This window comes from Chiloscyllium punctatum, chromosome 31 (assembly GCF_047496795.1).
Source record: "Chiloscyllium punctatum isolate Juve2018m chromosome 31, sChiPun1.3, whole genome shotgun sequence".
Taxonomy (NCBI): Eukaryota; Metazoa; Chordata; class Chondrichthyes; order Orectolobiformes; family Hemiscylliidae; genus Chiloscyllium; species Chiloscyllium punctatum.
In genome coordinates this window covers 68165134-68176455 of record NC_092769.1, presented here as the reverse complement: position 1 = coordinate 68176455, position 11322 = coordinate 68165134, and the positions used below count along the sequence as shown (strand labels likewise).

Genomic DNA, 11322 nt, shown 5'->3' with positions numbered 1-11322 from the left:
TTGTGTACGGAGGCTCCCTGATAAGTGCTGGGGAGGTTGGTACATAGACAGGCCATTCGGCCTAAACCAAGCCTCCTAGCCCACCACCTCCCTCTCACCCCGTCGTTTCTCCCCAGCCCACCCCTGCAACTAAAATCCGGCACCGGCCAATCCTGGCTCCTGATTGGTCCCCCCCCACCACCCCACCCACCGTCGCCATCGCTGACAAACAGACAGCCAGCCGCTCGGATGCTCATGGACGGTTTATTAAAAGGCAAGCGCAGAAATGGGGAGAGGTTCCCGGCGGGAATCCGGCGGTGTTCGGGAAGGAGGGAGCAGCCAGGCGCGACGGAGCCACCGTTCCCGGGGGTGGGGGGGCAGGCTCCGATGAGGGCCGAAAGCCTGAAACCGGGCGGAGAACGGGGCGCTGGGAATCGGGCGGGAGGTGGGACACCCCTCCCCCCCAGTGACCGCCGTCCCGCAACCCTTTTGGCGTACAGAAGCGAAGGCGGACCCCCTCCCCTTCAAGGAGGCGTCCAATGGAAAGCTGAGGGGCGTGGGTGTGGTCTCCTGGTCCTCCGTTTAGACGATGCATGTGCACGGGTGCTGATTGATCCCACAGGCGTTCTCCCCACGGTAGAGACGGAAGTAACCCTGTGGAAAGAAACTTGTCATGAACACTGCGTGACGCGGTGGGGGTTCAATGATCTGTTCCCACCTCCCCCCCCCCCCCCCCCCCCCCCTCCCCGGGCAGAGAGAGGGAAGGGGCTCACTCAGTGATATGAGAGACACCTCTCACATCGGGGGAACCCCATTGATCCAATTCCTTCCCAACCGGTCCCACTGGGAGTTCCAATGAGAATAACCCTTTTACCCCAGACACCGTCATATCCCCCCCCCCCCCCCCCAAAGATCCCGTGGGGTTTGGGGGTTGCCAGGCGTCCATGTCTGACTGTGATCCCCTCCCCCACCTCCAACGTCTCAGCTATCCCCCCCCCACCACATCGTTCGGGGTGGGGTTGGTTGGGGGGGTGGGGGGTGGGCGGAAGATCCCATTCCGTCGGTCGGGGTGCAGTGGGAGGTCACCCGAGACAACGCCTCCTGGTCACGGCTCGTTCAGGCATAGAACACTGAACAGTACAGCACAGGAGCAGGCCCTTCGGCCCATCCAGCTCTCTGCTGATCCCATTGGACCCATCTCTCTCTGCTTGCGGCCCGTAGCCCATCAGATACAGGGGCTGAGTTAGGCAATTCGGAACAGCGCGTCCGGCCCGCCAACCCGACCGCGGCTGAGGTGTTCCTCGACTCGATTCGTCCCGTGACCCTGTCAGGGTGAGAGGACCCAGGACGGGTCTGGAGTCGAGATGCAGTGCAGCCAAAAGGGAAATCCACGGTACAACAGGTTTACGGGGCAGAATGGCCTCCTCTCCTCTGAGTGGGAATGACTGACCTTTTCGCCCCAGTTAACTCCCCAGCTGTTCTTGATGATCCAGTAGCGATGGCGACCACCTGCAGGAGGGCAAGACCAAACCAGGGTCAGGAGGTCCAACCCTATTGTTCTGTCAGTCTCCTCCAGATCAGTCCCCATCCCCAGAACCAGTGGCACCGACAACATCACATCAGATTTGGAGCTCTACCCCTCAATGATACAACACAGTCATTGTCAACAGAATGGCACCAGGGGAGGGTCAGTGGTGAGGGAGGACCTCACTGTCAGAGTCAGTACCGAGGGAGTGCCGCACTGTCAGAGGGTCAGTACTGAGGGAGTGCCGCACTGTCAGAGGGTCAGTACTGAGGGAGTGCCGCACTGTCGGAGGGTCAGTACTGAGGGAGTGCCGCACTGTGGGAGGGTCAGTACTGAGGGAATGCCGCACTGTGGGAGGGTCAGTACTGAGGGAGTGCTGCACTATCGAAGGGTCAGTACTGAGGGAGTGCTGCACTGTCGGAGGGTCAGTACTGAGGGAGTGCCGCACTGTCGGAGGGTCAGTATTGAGGGAGTGCTGCACTGTCGGAGGGTCAGTACTGAGGGAGTGCTGCACTGTCGGAGGGTCAGTACTGAGGGAGTGCTGCACTCTCGAAGGGTCAGTACTGAGGGAGTGCCGCACTGTCGGAGGGTCAGTACTGAGGGAGTGCCGCACTGTCGGAGGGTCAGTACTGAGGGAGTGCCGCACTGTCGGAGGGTCAGTACTGAGGGAGTGCCGCACTGTCGGAGGGTCAGTACTGAGGGAATGCCGCACTGTGGGAGGGTCAGTACTGAGGGAGTGCTGCACTATCGAAGGGTCAGTACTGAGGGAGTGCTGCACTGTCGGAGGGTCAGTACTGAGGGAGTGCCGCACTGTCGGAGGGTCAGTACTGAGGGAGTGCTGCACTGTCGGAGGGTCAGTACTGAGGGAGTGCTGCACTCTCGAAGGGTCAGTACTGAGGGAGTGCTGCACTGTCGGAGGGTCAGTACTGAGGGAGTGCCGCACTGTCGGAGGGTCAGTACTGAGGGAGTGCCGCACTGTCGGAGGGTCAGTACTGAGGGAGTGCCGCACTGTCGGAGGGTCAGTACTGAGGGAGTGCCGCACTGTCGGAGGGTCAGTACTGAGGGAGTGCCGCACTGTCGGAGGGTCAGTACTGAGGGAGTGCCGCACTGTCGGAGGGTCAGTGATGAGGGAGTGCCGCACTGTCGGAGGGTCAGTACTGTGGGAGTGCCGCACTGTCGGAGGGTCAGTACTGAGGGAGTGCTGCACTATCGAAGGGTCAGTACTGAGGGAGTGCTGCACTGTCGGAGGGTCAGTACTGAGGGAGTGCCGCACTGTCGGAGGGTCAGTACTGAGGGAGTGCCGCACTGTCGGAGGGTCAGTACTGAGGGAGTGCCGCACTGTCGGAGGGTCAGTACTGAGGGAGTGCTGCACTGTCGGAGGGTCAGTGATGAGGGAGTGCCGCACTGTCGGAGGGTCAGTACTGTGGGAGCCCCGCACTGTCGGAGGGTCACTACTAAGTGAGCGCTGCACTGTCAGAGGGTCAGTACTGAGAGAGGGTCGCACTGTCGGAGGGTCAGTACTGAGAGAGGGTCGCACTGTCGGAGGGTCAGTACTGAGAGAGGGTCGCACTGTCGGAGGGTCAGTAATAAGTGAGCCCTGCACTGTCAGAGGGTCAGTACTGAGGGAGTGCCGCACTGTCAGAGGGTCAGTACTGAGGGAGTGCCGCACTGTCGGAGGGTCAGTACTGAGGGAGCCGGAGGGTCAGTACTGAGGGAGTGCCGCACTGTCGGACGGTCATTACTGAGGGAGAGCCGCACTGTCGGAGGGTCAGTGCTGAGGGAGTGCCGCACTGTCGGAGGGTCAGTACTGAGGGAGCGCCGCACTGTCGGATGGTCATTACTGAGGGAGAGCCGCACTGTCGGAGGGTCAGTGCTGAGGGAGTGCCGCACTGTTAGTGATGCCCTATGTCGCCTCTCTCTTTGGGTAACCAATACATGTCCTCTCATTTGCACTCGGGTGGTTTCCTGTTCTCAGTCTGATAACAGTCCCCGAATTCAGAAGCGATTTTGTTTTTCCAGTTGAGATGTGAAGGAGCAGCGGGCTTGAAGGTTTCCGAATCGAGCAGTGGATGTGTCTGACTTACATTGGCCGTATCCCACAACCAGCACCACGTGGTTCAATGTTCTGGAGGAACAGCGACCAAATTTGGGACGAATTATCCCATGCCTATATCCCTGGAGGAAACCCAAAAGAGTTGTGAATTAGTCAAAGGATATCATCCATTCCAAGTCTTTTGTGGGAAATGAACGTCGCTGGTGCGGCCCAGCATTCATCACCCATTGCTCGGTGACCCTTGGCGACGCCTTAGTGATCCACCATCTTGGATCACTGAGGCCCAGAGGATTCGCGGTTCAATGGCCACATGACAGCCAGTCCAGCGGACTGGTGAAGAGTGATCCATTCCTGGAGCACGGATCGGGGAAAGACGGAAGATTTCCCTTCTTTAAGAGGGGCGTGAGTGAGCCCTGATGGGGGTTTTGATGTTGGTCGCCATGGTCACCATCACTGGGAGTGGCCTTCAAATGCCCGTTTATTAAATTCCGACCTTCTGGGGCTTGAACCCAGAGAGGAGGAGAGGGTATTGGCCTCTGGGATGGGAATCCCGTGATGTTCAGCTGAGATATGACAGAACATTGTCAGTTCTGCTTCACCCGCAATGCCAACTCAGAGAATAAAGCCCACCATTTAACCCCACAGCAGCTTCGTACAGGACCAGACAGGGTCAACTCAGGAAGCTGGTTCCCGGGGAGTCCCGAATTGTAGGGGGGGGGGGTCACAGTCTTAAGGGGTGGGTCGTTTCGGACTGAGATGGGGAGAAATGGCTTCCCCCAGAGAGTGGGGGGGGTGGGGGGGGAGGGGGTGGGGGGGTAGCCTGTGAGATTCTCTGTCACAGAAAGGGGGTTGGGCCCGAAACATTGAATGTTTCCAAGAAGGGGTTGGATTTAGTTCTCGGGGCTAAAGCGGTCAAAGGGGAGAAAGTGGTACTGAGTCAGATGATCAGTCGGCTGGGCTGGGCTCAGTGGGTTAGCACTGCTCCCTCATGGCGCCAGGGACCCAGGTTCGATCCCACCCTCAGGTGACTGCACCGAGTTCGCACATTCTCCCCGTGTCTGTGTGAGTTTCCTCCGGGTGCTCCGGTTTCCTCCCACAGTCCAAAGATGTACAGGTTAGGGTGGATTGGCCGTGCTAAATTGTCCCATAGTGCCCAGGGATGTGCAGGTTAGGGTGGATTGGCCGTGCTAAATTGTCCCATAGTGCCCAGGGATGTGCAGGTTAGGGTGGATTGGCCGTGCTAAATTGTCCCATAGTGCCCAGGGATGTGCAGGTTAGGGTGGATTGGCCGTGCTAAATTGTCCCATAGTGCCCAGGGATGTGCAGGTTAGGGTGGATTGGCCGTGCTAAATTGTCCCATAGTGCCCAGGGATGTGCAGGTTAGGGTGGATTGACCGTGCTAAATTGTCCCATAGTACCCAGGGATGTGCAGGTTAGGGTGGATTGACCGTGCTAAATTGTCCCATAGTACCCAGGGATGTGCAGGTTAGGGTGGATTGACCGTGCTAAATTGTCCCACAGTGCCCAGGGATGTGCAGATTAGGGTGGATTGGCCGTGCTAAATTGTCCCATAGTGCCCAGGGATGTGCAGGTTAGGGTGGATTGGCCGTGGGAAATGCAGGGTCACAGGGATAATGCGAGTCTGGGTGGAATGCTCTTTGGAGGGTCAGTGCAGACTCTACGGGCCAAATGGTCTGTGTCTGCACTGTTGAGGTTTGATGACCAACCCTGATCCTATTGAATATACGGTCAAGAGATTTAAGGATCACAACGATTGGTGTGGGAACGTGTCATGGACGTGGAATGGCTCAAAGGGGCCGAATGGCCTCTTCCTCATTAATGAAGGGGTCCGTAGAGGAATGAGGGGCAGGAATGAGCAGAGGGTGTTACCTTCAGAGCCGCTGCGTTGATGCTGACCACGATCGGACTTCTGTACGCGACCCAGACTCTCATTTCTGGAACAGCGGGGGAGGGAATTCAGAAGGTCAGCAAAGAGGTCATTCAGCCCATCTCTCAGCCCTCCCGCCATTGGGGGAGGGTCTTCGTTTCCGCGCCAACCACAAAACCCTCGCAGCCCTCCATGGCTGAACCCACCACCGTTACCCCGGGAAAAGCGAGGGAGACCACTTGCACCCCACCTCCCTCTCCTTCCCCCCACCCTCCCCCCCACCAACACCAACACCAACACTGACCGAAATGGCACCAACTGACGCGGTGTTCGTGGAAACGACCTCTCCTCTGGCATTATGGGGGTAGCTGGCAAGAGGAGGAGCAGGGAATTGTGGGGGGGAAGGTGAGGGGGGAGGGCATTGTGGGGGGGAAGGTGAGGGGAGGAGGGTATTGTTGGGGGAAGGTGAAGGGGGAGGGAATTGTGAGGGGAGGTTGAGGGGGAGGGCATTGTGGGGGGGGGAGGGTGAGGGAGAGGGCATTGTGGGGGGGAAGGTGAGGGAGAGGGCATTGTGGGGGGGGAAGGTGAGGGAGTGGGCATTGTGGGGGGGAAGGTGAGGGAGAGGGCATTGTGGGGGTGAAGGTGAGGGGGAGGGCATTGTGGGGGGGGAAGGTGAGGGAGGAGGGCATTGTGGGGGAAAGGTGAGGGGAGGGCACTGCGGGGGGAAGGTGAGGGAGGAGGGCACTGTGGGGGGGAAGGTGAGGGGGAGGGCATTTTGTGGGGGAAGGTGAGGGGAGGGCATTGTGTGGGGGGAGGTGAGGGAGGAGGGCATTGTTGGGGGGGAGGTGAGGGAGGAGGGCATTTTGGGGGGGAAGGTGAGGGGGAGGGAATTGTGGGAGGGGAAGGTGAGGGGAGAGGGCATTGTGGGGGGAGGTGAGGGGAGAGGGCATTGTTGGGGGGAAGGTGAGGGGAGAGGGGCATTGTTGGGGGGAAGGTGAGGGGAGAGGGCATTGTGGGGGGGAAGGTGAGCGGGAGGGCATTGTGGGGGGAAGGTGAGGAGGAGGGCATTGTTGGGGGGAAGGTGAGGGGGGAGGGCATTGTGGGGGGGTAGGTGAGGGGAGAGGGCATTGTTGGGGGGAAGGTGAGCGGGAGGGCATTGTGGGGGGTAGGTGAGGGGAGAGGGCATTGTGGGGGGAAGGTGAGGGGGGAGGGCATTGTGGGGGGGTAGGTGAGGGGAGAGGGCATTGTTGGGGGGAAGGTGAGGTAGGAGGGCATTGTGGGGGAAAGGTGAGGGGAGGGCATTGTTGGGGGGAAGGTGAGGGGAGAGGGGCATTGTTGGGGGGAAGGTGAGGGAGGAGGGCATTGTGGGGGAAAGGTGAGGGGAGGGCATTGTTGGGGGGAAGGTGAGGGGAGAGGGCATTGTTGGGGGGGAAGGTGAGCGGGAGGGCATTGTGGGGGGGAAGGTGAGCGGGAGGGCATCGTGTGGGTGGGGTAATGGTGGGAAACAGGCGAGGGGGAGTAGGGAGTTTTCAGAGAGCGACCCGAGGACGCCACCGGCGCCCAGATGAATGCAGGCTCTCCGAAAGGGCCTCTGCTCCACCTCTTGGCGGTCGATTTGCCCTTTCGGGGTGGGGGGGGGGGGGGGGGAAGTGTGGGTGAGGTGTCTGCCCGGTCGGCCCCTAAACCCCTCCCCTCCTGCCCCCACCCAACCACCATGTCGCCGTCGCCAACTCACCGTCTTCGTGGGGCCGAATAGGTCCGAATGGTCACCGACACCTTGGATTTGACCAGCCGGCAGGGACCCCGCGATGCTCGGTATCTGTACTTCCTCCAACGCATCAATCCCCCTGTCGAGGGGAGAGGGGGGGGGGGTAAAGGAGGACAATTCAGTTCTCGACGATGATAAGGGCCTCAGGCTGAGGCGGGTGACGGTGCTGGGGTTTTGGGGCCTCCCCCTCTCGGTTGCTGTGGCCCCATTCCCTTCCCCGTCTCCGTCGCCCCCTCCCCACCCCCACTTCGAATACCCACAATTCCTCCCGCTGTTGGCCACCGGGAGCCGCCCTCTCCCCAACCCCCTCCCCTCCCCTCCACCCACCACCCTCCAATTCCGCCCACCCCCCCCCCCCCCCCCTCGTTCTCGCCCCCTTTGACCTGACACAGCCCACCCCACCCCTCCCCTCACACAAAACGCGGTTCGGGGGCCCATTCTCAGCACCAACCCCTCCCCCCACCCCCCAGCCCCACCCCCACCGGCCTGAAAGGGCGCTACAGCAAGGTGGCTCACTGTCGCTGACCATTTCCTGCTTCTCTCCTCCCCCCACACTCCCCCCCCACCCCCTTCCGCGCAAGGAGGGGGCACCCCACGGGGCTTTGGTCTGGACAGGGAAGTGACAGAGAGTTTCCCAACGCCCACGACCTGCTGGAGAAAGTGAGGGCTGGCACCTGACAGCATAAGGAGCCAAGTGGGTGAGGGGGGGGGGGGGGAAACGATGGCACTGGGCGCGAGATTCCCCCGCGCCTCCTGGGTCCTGAAGCATGCTGGGAGGTGGGTATTTCAAAATGGGCGGGCCCCACCCTTTCCCCCCCTTTCCCCCCTTTCCCCCCTTTCCCCCCCCTCCCCCCCACCTCTCTCCGACCTGTTCCCCACCCATCCTGCGATCCCTCTCCACCCCCCGTCTCTTTAGTCCCGGCCTCTCCGGCCTGGCTCACTTACCCAGTTTGAGGATAGTGTTGAAAGCGTTGAATGGGTAGCCTCCCTTGCAACCTCTGTCCCAACTATCGCAGTCCAGGAGTTCTGAGTGGGAGATGAATGGGTGGGGGTCAGGACACAGTATAGGACCCTGCCCCCCCCCCCCTCCCCACAAACCCCAGCCCCACCCCCCCCCCCCCACAAACCCCAGCCCCACCCCACTGACCTTGCTCCGACAGGACGACCAGCCTCCTCCTCCTGATGTACCACACCGACTCGATATTAGCCACCACACCAAAGGCCCAGCAAGAACGACAGCGTCCCTGGAGAGGAACCGCAGGCATTGAGCTGTCGAATATCCAGGTCAACAAACAAACCGACTCTCGCTTTCCCCCCACCCCCCCCACCCAACCCCCCGACCTCAGTCCCCGGACTGGGGGGAAACGAGGTGGGGAAGAGAATGGGGTCAAAGGGGGAGAGAAGGAGGGACAGAAGGAGAAAGGGGGAGAGAAGGGGAAGGGGAAGGGGAAGGGGGGAGAGAAAAAGAAGGGGGGAGAGAAAGGGGAGGGGGGAGATGGGGAGGGAGAGAGAGGGGTAAGTGGAGAGAAGGGCAGGCATGCTGTCCCTGTCCTGGGGAGTGTTTGATGGGGGACAGTGTAGAGGGAGCTTTACTCTGTATCTAACCCCGTGCTGTCCCTGTCCTGGGGAGCGTTTGATGGGGAACAGTGTAGAGAGAGCTTTACTCTGTATCTAACCCCGTGCTGTCCCTGTCCTGGGGAGTGTTTGATGGGGGGACAGTGTAGAGGGAGCTTTACTCTGTACCTAACCCCGTGCTGTCCCTGTCCTGGGGGAGGGTTTGATGGGGGGACAGTGTAGAGGAGGCTTTACTCTGTATCTAACCCCGTGCTGTCCCTGTCCTGGGGAGTGTTTGATGGGGGGGACAGTGTAGAAGGAGCTTTACTCTGTATCTAACCCCGTGCTGTCCCTGTCCTGGGGGGAGGGTTTGATGGGGGGGACAGTGTAGAGGAAGCTTTACTCTGTATCTAACCCTCGTGCTGTCCCTGTCCTGGGGGGTGTTTGATGGGGACACTATCCAACTTGAAGTGATTGTGGAGCAGAGAGACTTGCTCTGACTGCTGGGCCGGGTTAAACAGACCTGGTTTTTAACTCTGGTAACCGCTCCCTTCTTCCGCCAATCGACCTGGCGTGGGCAGGACAGATTTTCCAGTCGCTCGTCACCCTCTCTCCATGTGTACTCCTCCGGCCAGGTTGAATTCTTTTCACTCATTATTGGGTTGAGGTAAAACATTTCAAATTCTTCGTCTGTTAACGTAGAACCACGTTCAGTATCTTTGCAAGCGGTCCTCACTCACCTAAGCGCAGCACTGAGAGACAGTGGGAAAGCGCACAGGCCACTGAACAGGACAGGTAGGGAGAGCAGCTATTAAAGCACACAGTGTCCTCAGCTTTATCAGTGAGGGCAGAGAGTCCAAGAGTATTCAGGTGAGTTAGAATCCTAGAGATCTTGGTCCAACGGTCCAACCCGTCCGTGCCGACCAGGTATCCCAACCCAATCTAGTCCCACCCTTCAGCGCCCGGCCCATATCCCTCCAAACCCTTCCTATTCAAATCCCCATCCAAATGCCTCTTAAATGTTGTCATTGTACCAGCCTTCACCACTTCCTCTGGCAGCTCATTCCATACACGTACCACCCTCTGGGTGAAAAAGTTCCCCCTCAGGTCCCTTTTAACTCCTGCCCCTCTCACCCTAAACCTATGCCCCTCTAGTTTTAGACTCCCCTCTGCCACTTCCTCTGGCAGCTCATTCCACACACGCACCACCCCCTGTGTGATAAATCGTCGCTCCTTTTTAACCCTTTCTGCTCTCACCTTAAACCTGTCCTGTCTATTTTGAACCCCACCCCACCCCAGGCAAAGACCCTGGTCTATACACCTTATCACGCCCCTGATGATTTTATGAACCTCAGTAAGGTCACCCCTCAACCTCCGACGCTCCAGGGAACAAAGTCCCTGCTAACCACGCTTTCATATCTCAAACCCTCCATACCCAGTAACATCCTGGTAAATCTCTTCTGAACACTCTCCGGTTTAATAATATCCTTCCTGTAACAGGGCGACCAGAACTGGACACAGTGATCCAGACGAGGCCTCACCAATGTCCTGTACAACCCCAACATGACGTCCCAACTCCTACACTCAAAGGACTGAGCAGTGAAGGCAAGTGTGCTAAACACCTTCTTACCCCCCCCTGTCTACCTGTGACACAAACCTCAAAGAATTATGAACCCTAAGGTCTCTCTGTTCCACAACACTACCCAGGACCCTACTTTTAATTGAAGAAGTCTTGTCTCTGTTTGTTTTACCAAAATACCACGCATTTATCCAAATTAAACCACGCCTGCCACTCTTCAGCCCATTGATCCAACTGAACAAGATCTCTTTGTCATCCTGGGTAACCTTCTTCACTGTCCACTTGTACCACCAATTCTGGCGTCATCCGCAAACGGTCTGACCGTTCTCGTTTACGGGAAGGCCGCCCCGATCCGTGTGGAAGTCTGTCGGTCTCAGACCTTCAGTCTGAAAAACGGCCCTACCTCGCCATCCTCAGTCTCCCGCTGTGAAGGCAGGACTGTGTCCAGTCGGTCAATCCCATTGTGGATCTCACTTGACTAATTAGTCTAACCTTACCAAAGGCCAGGTAAACGACGTCTATCGCTCTGCCTTAGTCAATCTTCTCGGTTAATTCCTCAAAACAACTCAATGGCGTTTGTGAGGCACTGCTTCCCTCGTACAAAACCCGTGCTGACTATCCCGAATCATTCCCCTCCCCTCCAAATGCTTATAAATCCTATCTCTGACCCACCACCGAGGTCAGACTCACAGGTCTCTCACTTTCATGCCTCTTCTTCCTGTCCTTTCGAACGAAAGGTGTAACGTTAGCCACCCTCCAGTCACCTGGATCCCCACCTGTGTTTATAGATGGTACAGCTATTTCTCAAAGGGCTCGCACAATTTCCTCCCGAACTTCCCACTCAGCCTTGGGATACACTAGATCAGGTCCCAGAGGTTTATCCACCTCTTCTGTAATATGAATGTTTCAAAACAACAACATTTATATCACCGCCATTCTCTAGCCTCCATTTCCATCCCCACAGTAAACACTGACT

General features: G+C 58.4%; 1 protein-coding gene across 1 annotated transcript in view; it reads right to left on the bottom strand.

Moving 5' to 3' along the window:
- Positions 1-227: 227 nt before the first annotated feature.
- Positions 228-11322, bottom strand: part of LOC140457025 (cathepsin L-like) — a 24801-nt gene continuing 13706 nt past the window's right edge. The window contains 9 exon segments of the mRNA XM_072550932.1: positions 228-633; positions 1430-1488; positions 3589-3679; positions 5448-5512; positions 7181-7197; positions 7199-7292; positions 8159-8239; positions 8361-8457; positions 9291-9457. Coding sequence (XP_072407033.1) covers positions 562-633; positions 1430-1488; positions 3589-3679; positions 5448-5512; positions 7181-7197; positions 7199-7292; positions 8159-8239; positions 8361-8457; positions 9291-9457 — 743 coding nt within the window. The 3' untranslated portion in view covers positions 228-561.